Here is a 21,512-nt window from a genome sequence, read left to right on the forward strand (position 1 = left end):
ATGTTAGAACAGACTTTACCAGTCTTCTCAAATTGGGCCCTTGAGTTTTGTTGTTTCATTGTCTGTAGAAAAACTCTGCATCTATTATCCTTACTTTGATCTTGACAATGACCTTTCATTTGTCTTTTCATAAAACATTAACTTCAAAAAGGTATAGAATAATTTTTTTAAGCATACATTTTTTACTTGTTTTTCAGTATGCCAGTACTGAGGTTGATGGAGAACATTACATGACCCCTGAAGACTTTGTCCAGCGCTATCTTGGACTATATAATGATCCAAATAGCAACCCGAAGATTGTGCAGCTCTTGGCAGGAGTTGCTGATCAAACCAAGGATGGGTAAAAATTTTTATACATTTTTTGTTAATTGATGTTGTGAATATCTTACTTAAAATAGAGAACCATAAGTTACCCATGACCATCTAGCACAGTAATATTAATAACCCATATTTTTTCTTAGAAGCTTAAAAACACAGAGCTATTTATTGCTGTTATCAATGATACTGACATATATTTCTTTTATGGATTACATGAGAAAAACCTTATATAAATAATTTGAGTAGAATAGGTTTCAGATAATGAAATGTGTATCTTTCCTTGGTTCATTCAACAAACATTGAATAGGTAGTATGTTTTAGGTACTGTTCTAAGTGTTAGAATTATTTTAGTGAATAAATTCACAGCCAAAACTAAAAAGCAAATCCAAAGTTGTAAATTCTATGAAGAAAATTAAAACAGGGAAGAATTTAGAGAGTGGTATTTTTTTCATTTATCTGCCTACTCATTTATTTTACAAATATTTAATGAATAATATTACCACTAGGTACTGTTGGGCCTTAGAAATACAAATATTAATAAAATAGGATCCCTGACCTTAAGAGGAGCTCGTGACCTAGTGAGAAGGGATGAGTAAGCAAAGGAAAAAAATAAAAAGAATAATGCTTCTGAAGCGAGGTTCTATCAGAGAAGTATATGAAGTATACAGAGGACATCTATGAAAGCATGGTAACTGCTTTAGGTGGTTAGAACAACACCATAATGGTTGGTACTTGAGTGAAATCTCATAAAACTAGTAGGAGCTTCCAGGTAGTTAGATTAGTAGGGAGGAGAATTCCAGGAAAGAAATAACAGTGGCTAAAGTCTGTGTGTGTGTGTGTGTGTGTGTATTGAGGGGGTTGAGCAGTGGAAGTGTATGTGTGTGTTATGGGGGTTGCAAATGCTTCAGTGTGGCTGTGCATAGCTTTGCGCTGTTAGAGCAGTGGTTGGAGTGGAGCTGGTACCTTGTGTGCTAGACGTTGACTGTATGCTGTAGGCTTGTGACTCTCAGTCTCAGAGATATTTTTAGCCTGGGTATGTGTGGTCACAGAAATAAAGTGCATCTTACTAGAGAGTCAGTTTACTTAATTAAAGGAGAAAAAGCACACCATATTTATATTAAAATCAAATATGGCTATGATGGAATGAATGTGACAGTTGTATGAATTATGAAGAAATTTGGCCTTGCTTTGTGACTTGCAAGCAGTATTCCCTGGCTTTCAGGAGGATCCGGGTGCTTTCTCCTACCTGTTGAGGTGCTTGTATGAAAAAGTAGGCAATAAGAAACCTTTTAAAATTACTTCTAGGACCCTCCCTGGTGGTGCAGTGGATTAAAATGCAGCACTACCAAGCTGGTGGCAGCCACTTGAGCACACGTTCGATCCCTGGCCATGGAGGTGACCCACATAGAGTGGCAGACCTTCCCTGTCTTTCCCGCTGCTCCCCTCAGCAGTTTATTTCACTTGATCTGCCTGTTCTGCTCCCGACTCTGTCTCTGGTGAATCCTCTTAGCCTCCACACCTCTGGCCTGTACCCCAGTTCTATATGCATAAATAAATAAATCTTAAAAAAATATTACTTCCATTACTATAAGTATGATTATAATATATATTTTTTAAATTAATTTATTTATTTGTACAGAACTGGGTTACAGGCCAGAGATGCGGAGGGTGAGAGAATTCACCAGAGACAGAGCGGGGAGCAGAACAGGCAGATAGACGAAGTACACTGCTGAGGGGAGCAGCGGGCGGGCCAGGAGAGGTCTGCCTCGCCATGTAGTCACCTCCGCGGCAGGCGGGAATCCAACTCATGCAGAAGTGGCGTTAGCTTCTTAGTGCTGTGCTTTAACCCGCTGCGCCACCAGGGAGGGCCGATTATAATATTTTTTATAATTCCCAAGACCAAATATGAATTAGAGGTAGTAGAGACAAGTTTAAATAATGTAGATAAGTGTATGGGGAACGTTGGTTTAGGAATGGTTTAATACCATGCCCTTTTGTGCTCTGCCATCCTACCCCCTCCATGTTTTGTTAGTATGGGAACTTCCCTCTTCCTCCTCTTCCCCGTTCTCTTTTTTTAATAGTACAGTAAGAGTGTTTTGATACAGGTACTTTCCATGGAGAGAAATACAGAGGAGGTAGTATATAATATAAATAGCATGATGGGTTTTCTAAGAGTTAAAAACCACTTATTCACCAAGTATTTATGAGATTGTGGCTTAAACTTTGAAGTTCCTGTTGTATAATAAAAAGTAAAATGATTTTATGCAGTGAATACAGATCTTAGGAACTATTATTGTATGATCTGATCTCAAATATTTAGACAGTTGCTTGTTTGAAACTGTAACTTCTAGTACTGGAGTTTCTATATTTAACTCTAGTTAAAATTTCATCTGGAGGCTCTTCTCCTACAATGTGGAAAACTATAGTTTCCCTATCTTTAGCTTTTTCACAAGTGTTTCCTTTAATATACTCCATGAATATAGAGAGGTCTTTATGCAGAACTACTGGTAGTTTTAAAAATTGTAAATTTAAGATGTTAATGTTTTGCGATTAGCTTCTATTCAATGAATGGGAAGGAACTAAACAGAAGATTTTTAAAAGTATGCTACATTTATACAATATAGCAAAATTAAGGAGTGGATATATATTCTAAATAAAATGTCAAGCAGCTGGTGTGGTTAAAAAGTGAAGGTGCCCCTTCATCCTCATTAAAAACAAACAAACAAACAAATAAAGGAGCACTAAGCAATGGTTTCTTTACTCCATAGTTTGAGATCTTTGGGTGCTGATGCTACTTGAGATCAGAAACCTAGTGTTTCCCCAGCTCACAGTTTATCAAGAGAAGCCAGAAACTGGATAGTTAGGTGAACTCTTTTGATTTCTTAATATTGGCAGTAAATGCAATTAAGAAATAATATTTTACATGCCAAAGAGAACACATCTGTGGGCCAAATTCAGTCTGCCAGCCAACAGTTTATGACCTTTGCTAGTTAAGGAAAAGCTTTTGACTTCTCATAACAGGAAGTTTTACTACAGGGCTTGAAGTATGTTTTAAAGCTACACATTCTGTATTTCAGGGTAATTGTATTTTTGCTGTCTAATTCTTAGAATTTGTTTTGGAAAAAAACAGGTTGTTATGGGTATTTTAAAAACTCACAACCTAGCAACTTTCTATTTTTATTTTTATTTATATATTTTAAAGATTTATTTATTTTTGCATACAGAACTTGGGTACAGGCCAGAGGCTCACGGGCGGCGAGAGGCTTCGCCAGAGACAGTGTGGGGAGCAGAACAGGCAGATCTAGGAAGTACACTTCTGAGGGGAACAGCGGGCGGGTCAGGAGAGGTCTGCCACACCATCTGGTCACCTCCGGGGCAGGCGGGAATCGAACTCATGTGGAAGTGGCTTTAGCTTCTTAGTGCTGCGCTTTAACCCACTGCGCCACCAGGGAGGACCCTATTTTTATTTTTTAGGTTACTCTTATACTCAAAAAATAATTCATTGTAAGAATTTCAAGCATGTCAGAAATGTGTAGTGTCCGAGTAAGATTTTTTGTAATTCCTTCCCTCACTTACTATTTGGTGTTAGACATTCTCATACTTTTAGATCATGCCATACTATTTAGTTTAGCTAAACATTAAAACTGTGTTCTACTTGTTGATGGTCACTATGATACCCAGTATATTATAACTTTGTTTTTACTGCCTTAATATCTGTATAATGATTAAAAAAAAAACATAAACATAGATTAAAAAAAAGATTATTTTATGCATACAGAACTGGGGTACAGGCCAGAGGTGCAGGAGAGTGAGAGGATTCACCTGAGACATAGTAGGGAACAGAACAGGCAGATCAAGTGAAATATACTGCTGAGGGGAGCAGTGGGCAAGGCAGGAGAGGTCCATGTGGGTCACCTCCCTGGCCGGGGATCAAACTCACATTGCAGTGGCTGTGTATAGCTTGATTGCGCTGAGACTGTAACTCCTGTGCCTCCAGGGAGGCCCAAAGATAGATTACTTAATACCATCAAGTATGTATATTTATACCAGAATTTGCATTTCCTGATTTTCTAATAAGTTAAATTTGTTACTTTGAGTTGGAATACAAATGAGATCTGTACATTGTAGTTAATTGCTGTATCATTTAGGTCTTAAAAAATTATTTTTTGGTAACTACAGAATGTTTTCTTTGTAGTTCCCTACATGTCCTTTGTCCTTTGCATTTTCCGTAAATTGATGATTAGCTCTAGAATAGTGGTTTTCAACTTGGTGGGTACTGTTGACATCTCATGGGTAGAGGCCAGGAATGATGCTAAACATGATACAATGTGCAGGATGCTCCCACCAAAAAGAATGAACAGACTGTAAATGTCAGTAGCCCCAAGATTGAGAAACTCTGGTCTAGAGACCCGACCAGATACAGTTTTAATTATTCTCAGTCTAGTTCTTTACTTTCCTGTAGTAGGGTTTATTTGATTATTGCACAGGTTCATTAGTCTTTTAGGGGTTCACATAGGGGTAATACTCTCTATTGTCTATTTCCTTCTTTCTTTATTATCTGAAATACCTTTGCAAAAAAAAATCACTTCAGTTATTTGGGTACCTTGAGCTGCAGCTCATATGTAAAGGCAAGTTGAATCTCTGATGTTTTCCCTTTCTTTTTCAGCTAGTCACATTTTACATTTTATTCCAGGTTGATCTCCTATCAAGAGTTTTTGGCATTTGAATCTGTTTTATGTGCTCCAGATTCCATGTTCATAGTGGCTTTCCAATTGTTTGACAAGAGTGGAAATGGAGAGGTGACATTTGGTAAGGAAAAAAAAAGATTTTAAGTGAGAAGTGAAGTTAGTGAGTCTGGTTCAGTCTATAACTTCTAAATCTAATAACTGAATATATTGTTATTTATGACTTTCCTTAGCTAAGACCTAGTCAATAAGCGAAGTATTAATTTCCTGAAAGGATTTACGTAGGTAAAAAAGTATAAAACAAAGTTATAACATACTTTTATTTTCTTTAAAATATTACATTCTTGCCAAAATGAAGGAATCTAGGAACGCTTTTCCTTCAGTTCGTTCAGTCACTGACGTTTTCACATTCCTAAACTAGGCGGTGTAAAATTTTCTTGTTTGGGGCCAGCCTGGACAAAACTCTTATGAAACAGCATGAACCACATGGAATATTTGTCTCATTCTTTAAGAGTTTTTGGGTAGAGTTCAGAGCTTCTCTGTAGCATCTTGTGGAAAACTGTTCCGTGAACTTTATAACACCAGCAGTAGGATAAAGGAGTGAAGTAAGGCAAGGGTAATTAAAGTACTATATGAACCCCTACTTTAGGTTTTAGGAAACAAGGTAGAATATTAAAATTTGCCATCTGAGTTGGATGTAGAAATTCTGTTGGCATATAGTATATCATATTGTTGATACCTCATAAGCAAATAAATGAAATACCCAACTGTAGCCACATAATAGTTTTTTTTTTTAAGATACTTACTTGCAGAAATGAATTTGTGTTTAGTAAATGTATCAGCTCATTTTTCTTGTGATAGGCTTTTCAATAAAAATAAAGTTGCCTTTTCAAGGACCTTGAGCCTTCCTCCTCCTTTTTAAATTAAAATACTTGTATTTCTTTTTTTTTATTGTGGTAAAACAACACATAACGTATACAACTTAACCAATTTTGAGTGTACAGATCAGTCATGTCACATAAATTCATGTTGTTGTGGAACAGATTCTAGAACTTTTCCATCTTGTAGAGCTGGACATGGACCTCTTTTACTGTGTGAATTGGCATCAACAAGTGGTGGAGAATTCTTGAAAATCAGGCTTTCTCTGAGCACAGAGCTAAATATTCATTGTAGAATTCTAGAATAAATATCCTTTAGCTAAACCTGAAGGAAGAAGTATCACTGCTATGGTAAGAATGGTGAGAAAGTACTGGTGCGGTGCTTGAAGAGCCAGTTGTGATATTATTGGGCACGTGTGCTAGCTCGCTTTTGATCATTTCCTTCCTCCTGCCAGTGACCCAGTTGTCTTCTGCATGAGAACATTTCCCCAAATAAATACCTAAGGAATCTTTTAGGTTTCTGTGTATATTTTGGCATTCTTCCTGCTTTGGAGCAAGCTCTGGTTCTCTGCCTCCTAAAGAATGTTGACTTCCCTCAGACACACCTAGATTCTGTAATTTAAAGCTTAGACTATCATTCAGCATTAACCCTGTACTATTAGTCATGCTGCATTTTGTTTCAATAGATAGCACACATGCTTACATATTTTACTTCCAAATATGTAGAAATGCTTGGGGAATGACTTGATACAGGTACCTGAGGTAAATAGTAGCCTAGTGCTTCTGTCACATGCTCATTGTTTCAGAATTGGATTTCCCAAAACTAAACTGTAATTTATTTTGCTCCTCCTATTTTGGCATCATGATTCTTGTATCTACTCCATTTGATTGACTTTTTTCTTGTTTTTTAAAAAATAAACCACTCAAGTCAGTTCATTCAACAGACTAACATTAGAGACTCATGCCATTGTTGATGAGTAGTTTAAACTAATGTCGGAAGAAGCTGAGTGGCTTATGTATACCTTATTATTTCATGCAGATGTGAACTAGTAGTTATTAGATGCCAGCTTCATATTTTATCGACCTTCCCTCAGAATGTGATTTCTGAGTTAGGATTTCAAGAAAATAAATTGGAGTTTAAAAAGCATAGAAACCAATTTTAGTTTTATAGTATCACAATTGAACTAAAGAACTTATAAATCCCTCAGAATCCTGCTTTCACTTTTCCTCTAATCTAGAAATAGGAAGATTTTTATGAGATTGGATAAAGCTCTACCCACTTTTGACATTGTTCCTGAGTCTTGGCCATATGGATGGTTCTCTTGATGCTGCTTACCTGATTTCTGGGAACCTTGACCTATTCTTTCCTAGACTTATCTCCCTAGTTTTGAGTTTCCAATTTTAGACAAATTTTATTAACTAGAATGAAAATCATAAGGATTAAATGTTTTACATTCACAAGAAGAAAGGAAAATCATTGAAATGTAACAAATGCCACTTATCAAGATTTCTAAGGTCCATTTAGAAATTTTACCTTGTATTCAAGACTACAGAATTTCAGCATAAGGAAGTAATTAACTTGAAGTTTATATTTATAGGATTTTGGGTCTGTAATAAAGGTCATTTTTCATGTTTGTACCCACTTATAAATAATGAATTGTACTTGTGTATTTATAGACACATTTAGGTAGGATGAAATTTTAGTTCTGTTTTTAAACTCTAAATCATTTTTACCAAGTAGCCTTGTGTTTTCTAGTTTGAGTCTATTTAAGTATAGTTTTCTCTTGTAGTGGTAGAGAATGTTTAATGCATATTGTAATATTGTGGGGAGAGATGATTATGCCATTGGTATCCCTCATGGACTATGATGATAATGTTATCTGTGTACCTGTATATATTGTTCTTAGCTATGCTTTTTTTAAAGCTATTCTTTTTATACATATGAAATTATATACTTAAACTGCCTGCATTTTTACAAGTGTTTATATAAATAGCAATATTAAATAACATGTACTTGAGTGCTCGACAATTTTGTTTTGTTAGGACTGTCTCTACTCTAGGGGAGAGGACTTATATCGAGACCTTGGTAATTTCAGGATATGCAAACACAGGAGAGAATTTTGGAGTTTTTTAAAGAGTGAAGAAAGCCTTTGGATAATTGTTTCCTCTTTGATAGTCCCTTAATAAAACTTCTAATGCATGCTTTGGATAATTACTTAATGGCTGTATATCTGTTACTACTTGGTGGCATGAGCCTTGGAGAGGCCCTTGCATGACTGGTGTATGTTAGATACAGTGTAAATTTGCTTTGGTTTCACTACTCTTTGCTAGTTACTGGATATTCTGCTTAGTAAAATTAGGTTGAGATTATAAACTACATCTATCTTCTGTATTGTCTTGTCAACAGCTGCCATGCATTTACCCCAAATTAAAAAGAAAAAAAAGCCTGTTGCTTTAACAGAGAGGTAAATCATTCCAAAAAAGTCCCACCAAAGTCTTACATATTAACTAATAAAGAATATAAAATGTTATATACATTGTAAGTTTTCTATTTAAATTTCATCAATGTTGTGTCCAAAAGTGTATGCCTGGGAATGGAAACTCTCTAAACGTGAACTTTTTTAAGGGTGCAGTTTCACCCCCTGACTGTAGAACCCTCAAAAAGTAGGAATTACTTTTGATTTTGTACTGTATGACTATCAGAGTGGACTGCAAATAAAAATGTGTTCCTTTTGTTTCTGTAAAGTAGACTCTTTTCCTTAAGGGGAAAATGTTGGGTGGTTTAGGCACCCAACTATTGGTATTAAAAGGTTCAGAAGATTGAAGTCTAAATGTGAAAAATGTCATACTTTCTCTCAGTGGAAGTAAAGCTCTGGACATGGAATAATATGAAATTCTAATGGTGAAAAATACTTAGTTTAATCTGCTAGGGGCTTCACTGGGGTTTAAAATAAATCAGGAAGAATTTTCTGATTCCTTGCAGATATTGCAGAGAAGCTACTTGTGTAGCTTAAGTGTTTGAGGTTAAAATAATAATAAAAGGATGTGGTGTTACTAGTTTTTGTCATTTGGTGATAGACTTTTGAAGCATCTAGCTTCTATAGTCGCAGATGCTCTTTAAATGTAAACTCACCTTTCCTGAGAAATGGATCTTTGTATTTACTTGGCAGCAGGACTACCTATTGACTGACTGTACAGTAGTCCCTTCTGGAGGTAGGTAAAGGCTTATTAGAAATACCTATGAAAAACAGAGGAGGTCACTGAGGAAGCTAAGACCCACCCAGAGGTAGAACCTAGAAATCTGGAACTGAGTCTACATGCTATGTTGGTTGGGACTTCCTCTGCAAGTTCCTGTTGTTGATCTTTTTGTTGTTGTTGTTTGTTTTCCTTTGTTTTCTTTTTTTGGTCTCCAAGTTGTTCCTCTCTTTCCCCCCAAGTTTTCCTCCACTGAAAAACTCTTTACTTCCTTAAGTCTCGCCATTGTTTTTGTTCAGTTATACACAAGGACATTTATTGTTCATGATGGGAGTCCTTCTCAAGCCTCTCTGACTTCACTTTAAAGAACAGTGCTGGTGAATCTCAGCTATTGAGGACTTTTTTTCCCCCTGACAATAAAAATGTTTGGTCTCAAGCCTATAAGTTGGAAGCAGTGGCTCCTGCTGGGCTGAATCCTTGGAATCAGGATGTCGTTGGGCTGATGGTAGGTGGGCTGTGTCACAGGGCTGATGGCTTGTATACCTACAGGAGGAGTTCTCTGGCCACACCGTTGGTACAGCAGCTCCTTCCAGGCTCATTCATGGAACAGGCATGGCGGCAGTCTTGGAGAAGAGTGCCAGCCCCGGTCAGAGGTAATTTTGTACTGCAGAAAGGTGAACAAAGTCCAGTAGGAAGCTCCCATAAGGACTAGGGGAGGGAAGAGGGTGGATGAGATGGGGAGACACACTGTGGGCCGCTGGGAAATTAAAACCTCTGTTTAGACAAATTTGCATAATATATATGCTTCAGTGTCTATTTCATCTAGTCCAATCATCATAAGTGACTGATACAGCTTAACTGACTAAGGTATAATCTGAACATTTTTATTTAATCACAGTTATCGCCATTACCTACCCTCCTGACAAATCTATGTGCTTCTCTCCCTTGAGCAAAGAGAAGATAATGACAGGCTACTTTTGTATCTGGCCCCAATTCCCTTTTCAAAGGAATTATAAGCCATCTCCTTCATAAGCCCATGCTCTGCAGGAAGTAAAAAAGTTGTGCATTGTTTTCTCTATGTCAGAAAACAAATGGATTCCTATTTACCTTAGCAATGCCAACCTAGAATAAAACACAAGATCATATGCTGCCAATAAGATGTGACTGTCATATCCCTATCACCCAGGGTGGAATTATGGCCCCTGAATAGCACTCTAGGGAGTGCTGTGAAGAACAAAACACCCTTGTTTGCCACTGGAAAGACGGGATTCTCTCTGAGGGGAAAATTTACTATGCAGTTTGTTAGATATGTTGGGTATATTTGAGATTGTTGGTCTTCCCTTTTCTGTGATGCAAAACTGATAAAACTGATAAGACAAAGAGTATATCAATTATGTGAGCTATTGTCTCACACAAGTATATGCTCTCCAGTTCTAGAGCTATTGTTCAATTTTTTTTTTTTTTATGAGCACATCCTGGTGAAAGCAACGTGTTAATTATGAATTGAATTTCAAAACAGTAGTTGTACTCTTCTGTTAGCTTCCTGAATTTGCCTTCGGCAGTTGATAGTGGAATTAATAACAGAAGGGAAGTGAAATTATATCAAGAGGTACCAAAGTAGGTTTGAAATTTTGTTAGTCCTAGTAACTCAAGTTGTAATGTGTGACATGGTTAAAATAATTCAAGGTGTTGGGGCAGTTTGTAAACCACAGCACATGATAATGTCATAATATATAAAAATGGTCAAGTGACCACATTAGAAGAATAGGAAATGTACAAGTAAATACTCATGGAAAATGGCAATTCAGTATTTGGGTAGGATTTTATGAGTAATTTGGCCATCATTTTAATTGTTTCAGAGAGATCCTGAGATCTTATTTTAAGATTGCTAGGGAGTTTACAAATAGAGGATTTTAGCTAAAACTTTTATAGAGCTATTTTTATGAATGTAAGTTGTATACTATAATTTTAGTTTATAACTAAAAATTAGTTTTATAACTATAACTTAAAAACAATTTTCATAAATCATTAAATTTTTATTGTTTGAAAGCCTTTTGCATCTTTAACTATTTGATAAGTTTGACCTTTAAGATTCTGCTGTCTTCTGATCATAAAAAGGAAATTGTTCGATTCTATTATATAAAACTCCTCTAGCTAGCAATATATACATCTCTTATCAAATAAGAGAGCTGTGAATATTAAAAGTTATCCTTGAAATAAATTATTCCCTTTAATAATTAGTTTTAACTGGATATGTAGCAATTTAAGGTAGCTTATTCTACTTTCCATCAATGTCTTCATATTTCCTTTGTTTAACACTTTATTTGCTAAGTGTTAAAAATAAGAAATCAATTTAATTAATTTGAGAATAGAAACAGCTAATTGATTAGAAGGATCCTAAAAAATCTTTGCTGAGCTGCCTTAACATTTTTAGCTTGAAAGACTTCTTGCAATCCTTGTAATTGAAATTATCTTGTAAACCTTAACATATTTATAACTTTCTGAAGTTGCATATAAATTTAAGTGTATTTTTGTGTTGATTAGGAGTCAGGGTCCCATGAATTGCCATAGAGTCAGTTCTTTAGAGTCAAAACCCCATATATTTATTTTATGTTAATGGTAGGTGAAAATAATTTGACGTGTTTTGAAAACCTAGAAATACTACTGCTACTTTAGGCGAGAAATAAATGCTACATTCCATTTGAAAGCAAAGATGAGAATCCCATCTCCCCAGTGACATTCAATGTCTTCTTCGTACTTACCTGCTTGTTGTGACTTATTTAGATATTTTATTAAATCCAGAATGGTAGGGTTACCAATTCAGGATTCTAACATCACCCCCTTCTCCCACTTATACCACCCTCCCAACAATGAATGATTTTAGCAAGTAAAACAGGTATCTAAAACTAAAGGGAATCCATTAAGCCATTTACATTGTGAGATTTGTATCCTATTCAAAGATTTGCAGAAATTAGAATAGTTGCAGGAAATTATGAAACATTAAATTTTAATTTACTAACTCTAGTATAATTGGTAGCTATTGATGGTAAACCCTTTTACTAATACAATTGGCTTAAATTTGAAAATAATTTTGTTCTCAAGACATCAGTAAAATAGGCTTCCTGCTTTCTTAACTTTGCTAATGATTTTCTTTTTTTTTTTTTTTTTGGCATGAGCTTCTAAATTAGTCTATCCAGTCTATGCTTGTTAAAGTACCAGTCATTTGTGACTTGACTTTTATAGTAACTGTAGAACTGTGTAAGAAAGTGAATGACATTGTTAGTGCATGAAGACAAGCTGTCAGAGGGTTTTGGTTGTATTACTACACTGTGTGACTAGTTTCTATCTAAAAGTTAGTATGCTGTGTTTAGTCCTTCTTTATTTAAAAGTGAATCACTAATTTCACTTATCTTAAAATATTTTAATAGTTGAGACTAATAATCATGTTTTTATGGGAATTTTGAAGCTTTGTGTCAAGACCATATTTTTTGACAATATCAGAAGCTTTTAATAAGGTGCTTGCTGCTGAGCTAATGATATGCTTTTGGTAGTATTTCTTATACCTATCTTCAATAGACATATTCAGGCTAGTGTGAATGTAATAATCAAGTCTCAATCAAACCATACTTAGTATGACAAATATTGCATTATACTGTAATTTAGGTATTCATGCTTCTGATAAAGGACTTAATTCGACTCCTTGAGGAACCGGGAAAACACTATTGATTTTATACTGGAATGCAAAGTAGCAGCCATTTATAGCACAAAATATCAATCACTTCCTAATTAAAATTAAATCAAGAAAAAATTAAGAATCTCATGGCCTTATATGTAACGGTACACAATCTTAAGTGTAAAATTATATTTTATCAATTGTGTTCCTGTGCATGGGTTTCTGGGCACAAAAATTTTGCAGTTAATAGAAGCAGATAATCTTGACTTTTAAAATTTCTCTTAATTTCTTTCTGTAGGAACTTCAGTGGATTAAACTACTTATTCCAGTTATAATTTATTTATTTTTGTTTTCCCTTTTAAGAAAATGTCAAAGAAATTTTTGGACAGACTATTATTCACCATCATATCCCTTTTAACTGGGACTGTGAATTTATCCGCTTACATTTTGGGCATAATCGGAAGAAGCATCTTAACTACACAGAATTCACACAGTTTCTTCAGGTGAGCTGACTTTTTATAACTATTGTAAGTATAATCCATCCTCTTCACCTTCTTTCTTAGTTGTATGTGTTGTTTAATACAAAATAAAGTAATTCCTGTGGTATTTCACCTCATTTTTCATTTCCTGCTCCTGGAGACAACTTCTTTAAACTCTCAATTGTTTCTTTTAGTGTTTACATCCATAGCTTTAAATAATAAACTTTTGCTCATACTTTTACATTTTAATCCTTTAGATCTTTGTTATTGAATTTTAACTGAGTTGGAGGTTAGAACTGGTGCCTTCACTTTCCCTTTCTGCCATACACCAAGACATTTTCTGACTCCCTTTCCCCACAGTTGTGTCATGATTCAGGTTTTATCAGTAATCATATGTGAATTGCTATAATTTTATAAACACTATGCATGACTAAATGATTAGAGTTACTAGTTGTTTAGTTTTCTGTATATTAATGCTGTGATTAATCCTTAAACTGCCTCAGCTATAAAAATCTTGTTTTAATGTTTAAAATACATTAAATCTATTAATTTTATCTTCTTGGAATTCTTTAGCTTCCTTTATAAAAAAATTAAACTAATATCCCCATGACATGGAATTAATCACTTAAAAATGTACAGTTTTTAGTTCATTCACAGTGTTGTGCATGTACCACCTCTATATAATTCCAAAATCATTTCACTATACCAAAACAAAACCCTAGACCCACTAAACAGTCACTCCTACTTCCTGCTTCTCCCCAGTCCCTGACAACTGCCAATCTGCTTTTGTCTCTGTGGATTTACCTATTGTGAATATTTCATGTAAATGGAATTATTGGAATTGCTGGGTCATATAGATTTCCAGGGTTTGTTTTGTAGTTTGAGGAAACCACCTGGTATTTATTTTCCCTGCTTATTTCACTTAGCATAATTCCCTCCATATTGTCAAAAAAGACAAGAATTTCTCTTTTTTAAACAGCTGAGCAGTATTCCATTGTGTATATACATGACATCTTTAAAATCTACTCCTTTGTCATTGAGCATTTAGGGCTGTTTCCACATCTTGGCTCTTGTAAGTGGTGCTGCAGTGTGCATGGGAGTGCATATATCTCTTTGAATTTGTGTTTTTGTATTCTTTTATTTTTTTTTAAAGATTTATTTCTTTATGCATACAGAACTGGGGTACAGTTCTTCATGCATACGGAACTGGCCAAAGGTACAGGGGTGGTGAGAGGAGTTATCAGAGACAGAATTGAGAGCAGAACTGAAAGACTGATGAAGTACACTGCTGAGGGGAGCAGGGTGCGAGACAGGAGAGGTCTGCTGTGCCATGTGGGTCACCTCACTGGCAGGAGATAGTACTCACACTGAAGTGGCAGTAGCTAGCTTCCTAGCGCTGTGCTTCAAGCTGTTGCGCCACCAGGGAGGTTCCTGTTTTTGCATTCTTTGGATAGATACCTAAGAGTGGAATTGCTAGACTATGTGGTAGATCCTTTTTTCGTTTTTTGTTTTTTGTTTTTTGAGGGCAAACAAGGAGTCAATGTTTACTGCTTAGAGAACGAACTAGGAAAGATAGTTCTGGGGAGACCTCTCTGGGCATTAGAGACTCTCTGAGTTAAAACTTGAGGGTTTATATAGATTTTAGGATTGGGGTTTGAAAGGAATAAAACTTTATTGCCTGAGAAAGCAAAGAAGGTAGACTTGGCCAAACTCCATTTATTTGTCTGAGTGTGGTTCATTTATTGTTGCTAATTGTGGGCACCAATCAACTCCAGCTTGGTGGTTATGCAGGGTTTGTGAACATCTCATGGGAGTTTTGTGCATGAATATGCTTGCAGCTCAGTTTGAACCAGTCTTAGGATCTTCAACTCCTTGTTTTTAGAAAAAATGTTAAAAAAAATTTATTTTTGGCATTCAAGAGCTGGGGTGTAGGCCAGAGATGTGGGGAGTGAGAGGATTCACCAGAGACAGAATGAGGAATAGAACAGGCAAATGTACTGAAATACACTGCTGAGGGGAGCAGTGGAAGAGACGAGAGAAGTCTGCTGTGCCATAGGGGTCACCTCCCTGGCTGGGGATTGATCTTGTGTGGCAGTGGCTACAGATAGCTTCATAGTGCTGAACTTTAACCTGTTGTGCCACCAGGAAGGGCCTACTCCCTTTTTTAAAAGGGAGTTAAAAAAGGGATTTTTTGGTACCCCTTCTTTCGGAGGGTCTGTAATTCCCTTCTTTTGTAATAAGTGACTCAGTAAGTTTCAGAGACACATTACTTGCAGTGCCCTGGAGCAATGGCAGAAGAGCTTACGAGATTTATTCTTGATGTTAGGAGAAACCTCCATACTTTTTTCCATAGGGGCTGGACCAGTCTGTATTCCCACTGATAGTGTACAAGCATTCCTTTTTCTCTACAATATCATCAATACTTGCTTCTGGGTTTTGTTTTGTTTTGTTTGATATCTGGCCATTGGGTCATTCTCATAGTTGAACAGATCAATTAGTAAGGAGGTTGTGAAACCTCTCAATAGAAAATTCCAGGACCAGATAGCTTTACTAGTGAATTTTACTAAACATTTGAAGAATTTACATCGATTTTTCTCAAACTCTTCTATGAAGAAGAGTGGATACTTCCAGATTCATTTTGTGAGATAGGTTTTAGTAGGAGACCAAATAGATAAGGCTACTTCAAGAAAACAAAAGTTTGGCCAGTATTTCTGATGAACATGGATGCAAAAATACTGAAGAAAATATTAGCAAACCCAATTCAATTATATAACAAAAGGATCAGATGCCATGATCAAGTGGGATTTACTTCTGGCATGCAAAGATTGTTTAATATATGCAAATAATCAAATATTGTATACCACATAAACAAAATGAAGTGTAAAAGTCTCTATCTTCTCAATTGATACAGATGCAGAAAAGCACTTGATAAAATTCATCATCCTTTCGTGATAAGAATTCTTAACAAATTAGGTATAGATGAAACATACTTCATCATAATGGCCATACACAACAAATTATAGCTAAAATGTTCAACAATGAAAACTAAACTTTTCCTCTAAGATCAATAGCATAGATCCCCATCTGCTTTTGCCTGTGTTTTAAAAAGTATTAGAAGCCCTCACCAGAGCAAAAAGTTGGCATCTGTATTGGAAAGGAAAAAGTAAAATTCTACTTGCTTACAGATGATATATATAGAAAGCCTAAAGAATTCACAAAAAAATAAATTATTAGAACTAATTCTGTAAGTTGAGGATAGAAAATCAATATATAAAAATCTGTTGCATTTCTGTACATTAACAAACAACTGTTGGAAAGAGAAATTAAGAAAAATTCCACTTACAATAACATTAAAAAAAAAATACCTAGGGATAAATAAAACTGAGGAGATAGAAGGTCTGTACAATAAAAATTACAGAATATTGATAAAAGAAATTGAAGAAGACACAGGTAATTGAGAAGATATTCCATGTTTATGGAAGAGTTAATATTGTTGAAATATCCACACTGTTCAAAGAAATCTATAGGTTTGATGTAATTCATAGCAAAAATCTAGTGATATTTTCCACAGAGATCTAAAGGAAAATTCTAAAATCCTAAAAATATTGCAACTACAGAAGACCTTTGAAAGCAGTCTTGCACTTCCTGATTTCAAGCTATATTACAAAACATTGTGGTATTGTCATAAAAAGAGAGATCAATAAACAGAAGAGTCCACATATATGGTAAATTTTCAACATAAGATACAAGATTATATAATGAGAACAATAGTAATCTCTTCAATGAGTTGGGGAAGTTAGCCCATTCAAAGAAAGTAACTGGATTCTTCTCTTATGCAATACACAAAAAAAACCCCAACTCAATAGGGATTAAAATTTGATGTAAGATCTGAAATGTTAAACCCTAACAGAAAATTGAGGGTAAGCTCCCTGCTACTAGTCTTGCAATGATGTCTGTGTGTGTGTGTGTGTGTGTGTGTGTGTCTGTGCTTGGGGGTGTAGGGGTGGTTATTGTGACGGTCTGGAAGAAAGGCCCAAACTTTCAGTTGTAAGATAAATAAGGCCTATGTATCTAATGTTGATAATATTTTTGTGTATAATTCATATTCCCTGATAGTAGAACTTTAAGGGCTTTCTTTAAAAAGGATTAAATAAGTGAGGTGATAATGTGTTAATTTACTTGATGATGAGAATCATTTCACAGTATGCCTATAAAGTCATGTACACTTTTAATATATTGCACTTTTATTTGTCAAGTATAACTAAATAAAGTTGAAATTTAAAAAAGTATAAGGGGGAAGAGAAAGCTTTGTCAAGTCATGCTGCTTGTTTATTTTTGTACATATTTCCTAACTGGGTTTTAGATTCTCTGTTTCCATGCTCTTTTTTCAAGAAGATCCAAATATTAGATGTTGGATGATAGATGTTAAGATGTTTAGCTGATTTTCTCAATGTTATCACTCAATTTTTTCCATTAAGCCTACTGAAAAATTTAGTATATTTGATATAATTATCTTTATCAAACTACTAAGAAAAAACAAAACAACTTTTCAAATTTTGTGTTATTGTTTAATGTCACACAAATACAGGAAGACATATAAAACAAATTATAGTTTAATTAGGAGCAAACTACTAAGTAGTTTGAATAACCATTGAGATGGCACAAAATTAATAGAAAAACAAATTAGTAAAACATAAGGCCTTTTAAATATCAGAAAAAGGCAAAGCAACTTTGAATTGTAGGCAGTGAAAACTGCAATACAAATTAATAGTATTTATAATATTAGATATGAATATTATTTCCAAGGTTGCAAATTGTGTGAAAATTACATCCAGTGTTGCCATAATTATGTTGTGGTAACAGGTTAGTTGGATTATGTGATGAGTTTCCAGGGAAGAAGTGCCCTAATTTGACTTTTGCACAGTACTTAGGGTATTATTGCCACATTTTGTTGTTTTTATTGATATTTCTTATTAAAATTTTGGATACCTAGTAGTTCAAAAGGTCAGATATTCTGAATGTTTTACAGTGCAGGAGTAACTGTACCCTAAACCAGAGCTGTAGTCAAATACTAGTTATTCATTTGCTATTTATCACTTTGATATTAGAATTACTAAAAATTTCACTTACCAGTTAGTTTCTTACTGTATTCACTAAAAAAACAAAAACAAAACAACCGAGGGCCTTCCTATTCGCACAAGGGGTGAAGTCACAGAAGTATGAATCTGTCCACAGCCACTGCAGCATGAGTTGGATCCCTGGCCAGGGAACTGTTGTTCCATATGGCACTGTTCCATCTGGCCCTGTCTCACCCGCTGCTCCCCTCAGCAGTGTATTTCAATACATCTGCCCGTTCTGTGCCCCGCTCTCTCTCCGGTGAACCCTCTCACTACCACTCCTGACCTTTGGCCTGCACTCCAGCTCTTGTGTGCATAAATAAATAAATCTTAAAAATACAAATTCTTTAAAAGTGTTCTCTAATGGAGAGGATAGGCAGAAGACTTTGCCACATTTTAAATTAAAAAGTTGAAAATAAATCTGTTTTTCACTCTGATGCCACTCTTGGTTGACAAGAAACAGGAGAGAATAAATTGCTGATTTTAAAGGCTGACATAAAGCACTGGAAACTTACTCTATTTTTAGTGATTAAATCTTTTCAAGTAAAAATCTGAAGGCATTTTCTCCCTCCCTTTATTACAATGGTATGATTCACTCTTCTTCCTGAGAAGTCATATATAATATATTACATTTTTAGGAGAACATGTGCTTTTTTTTTTTTTTTTTTTTTTAAAGATTTATTTATTTATTCATACAGAACTGGGGTACAGGCCAGAGGCTCAGGGGCGGTGAGAGGCTTCACCAGAGACAGAGTGGGGAGCAGAACAGGCAGATGGACGAAGTACACTGCTGAGGGGAGCAGCGGGCGGGCCAGGAGAGGTCTGGCTCGCCATGTGGTCTCCTCCGGGGCAGGCGGCAGGCGGGAATCGAACTCATGCGGAAGTGGCTTCAGATTCTCAGTGCTGCGCTTTAACCCGCTGCGCCACCAGGGAGGGCCAGAACATGTGCTTTTTAAAAAGAAGTTTTGTTGTAAATTCCTCACAGTACACTCTTGTCTTCCATTTCTACAAAATGCTCTTTGGTTGTGCTTTAACCTATCTAAAATACTATTTTTAACTTTTTTCCTCCAGGAGCTGCAATTAGAACATGCACGACAAGCCTTTGCACTGAAAGACAAAAGCAAAAGTGGCATGATTTCTGGTCTGGATTTCAGTGACATCATGGTTACCATTCGGTCTCACATGCTCACTCCTTTTGTGGAGGAGAACTTAGTTTCAGTAAGTAAAAAGCAAGTAATCCAACTTTGTGTATTTCCTTAAATCTTTTGTACTCTTGGGTCCTGGATTGCTTCCCTGGACCTGCTCAGACTCTCAACTATTTTAACTTTATGCTTAGTTAGTAGAAGGTAAATAGGTGTAAGAGGTTGGTAAATAGTTCTTGCCCAGGTCATAGCTTTTGTCAGAGCCACCATCTTGCTCTAAATTATTTCCAAGTTGTTTATTTCCATTGATAGAGTCCAATTAAAGAAAACGAGTCCAATTAGGCACAAATGGGCAGTATCTCTTCCAGACGGTCTTGCATTCACCTTGATCTCTTTCTGCCCAGTCAGGCTCCCAAAGCCCTGTGACGGCTGGCTCTTCTTTGTTACCTGCAGGGTGCGGTTTGTGAGAGGTGTCGTTACTGGCCTCTGCAGTGTTGTAGTAATCATGGATGTGACAGAAGCAGGGAGGAAAAATGTGGGCATCAGTCTCTATGGCTCACTGCTCTCTCTCTCCTTTCTTCATGCATTCAGTCTGCATGTACCAGACAGTTTTTTGTTCTGTCAAATTGCTAATCTCTATAAAGTAATCATCTGGGCCAAGAGCAAACCGATGTCATCCACTTCCTCACAAAGAATGGTGAAACTTTCCTCACTTACCAGTTTTCTTGTTTATGCGTTGTACTTATGTATAAGTTTTTGATTGCTGCTTGTTTTAAATGGAGGGAAGCCAATGAGTGCTTTTGTTATTTCAGCTGAAGATCATTATCCCTGATTTAGACTGGGGTAGAAAGATCAACTTCTGTTCTTTTTCTTCAGTGAATTTGAACATGGAGCATGACACTTTCTCCTACACATCTCACCTTCTTGTCACCCATCTCCCACTTTCCCTACCCTTATCTCATATTTATGCCAAAATAATAAAAGAGAAAAGGAAAGGAAAAGGGGGAGAGGGAAAAAGGAGAGAAAATTCCTAGAGGGAAGGATTCACTCATTACCTTAGGGTGAGGGGGATCCACTTAATCTTTTCCAACTGGGTTAGGTAGACCTACTATAGCCTCAATTTACCAAATGCCATTTAATTCTTAAGAGGAATTTATTAAATAATTTGAGTCTTGCTTTTGGGTCATTAGTATCCAAATTCAGGGTAATATAAATGTCACCTACATTTGGGTTAAATCACATATTTGAGGAGTTATAGGGGTGGGTTCATTTGCCCATTACCATTTACACTATTTTTAAAAGACTTTTATGAGTAGGGTTGTCAAATTGGTATCTCCATAAGCATCTCTTTGACTTTTTAATAGAGAATGTTTTTAATTATATGGGCTCCTCTGACTCCTGGAAGTTAGGTTTTTGTAAACTATTAAAAATATTTTCTATGAATCTATGTCCAAATGGTAGAGAAAGGGAGAAATTACTTCCTCACTTTTGTAGTGGTAATAAAGGCCACAGTGCCCCACATCTCTCCTCAGGCACAAGAGAACCCTTTATGTGCTGTTCCATTAAAGACACATATTATGGTGAATAAATCCTTCCTAGATTTAATCCTCAATTTTTTGAGTTTTGGTAATTGTAACTGTCATGATATAGATTGAACCCAACATGGACCAACAAATGTCTTGATTATAACAATGACCTTGAAAAAGAATTAGGGGGAAAAAAAAAGAAAAGCTGACATATTGTAACAGTCTTAAAATTTTAAATTGCCACTGGTCTTTGTGTGTATGAAATGGGAAAAACAAGCAAGTGTTTAAAATGCTCCTTGTATTGTACATTACTGTTTGGTTTTTCCAGAACTAGTGGGAGTTCTATGTTGAAGGTCTTGAAAACCCTGTTTAAATAACCATTGTTTTTGATCTGTGATAATTACATTTGTTGTTTCTGACCTTATAGGTAGATGAACCATAAAGTCCAACTTCCAGATGTTGCTTTCTTCCTTAAAATCTAAATTACATAGACTTCCCT

The 21,512-nt window shown here is 35.7% G+C and overlaps 1 protein-coding gene across 1 annotated transcript in view; it reads left to right on the forward strand.

Annotated features, from left to right (window-relative positions):
- The window catches only part of SLC25A12 (solute carrier family 25 (aspartate/glutamate carrier), member 12), a 65,509-nt gene that overhangs the window by 16,470 nt on the left and 27,527 nt on the right, over nucleotides 1–21,512 (forward strand). The window contains exons 3-6 of the mRNA XM_004674544.2: nucleotides 198–340; nucleotides 5,012–5,127; nucleotides 13,113–13,252; nucleotides 19,417–19,563. Of these exons, the coding sequence (XP_004674601.1) occupies nucleotides 198–340; nucleotides 5,012–5,127; nucleotides 13,113–13,252; nucleotides 19,417–19,563 (546 nt within the window). The remainder of the gene's footprint in view (nucleotides 1–197; nucleotides 341–5,011; nucleotides 5,128–13,112; nucleotides 13,253–19,416; nucleotides 19,564–21,512) is intronic.

Source organism: Condylura cristata, unplaced genomic scaffold, assembly GCF_000260355.1.
Source record: "Condylura cristata isolate star-nosed mole 26May11 unplaced genomic scaffold, ConCri1.0 scaffold00002, whole genome shotgun sequence".
Taxonomy (NCBI): domain Eukaryota; kingdom Metazoa; phylum Chordata; class Mammalia; order Eulipotyphla; family Talpidae; genus Condylura; species Condylura cristata.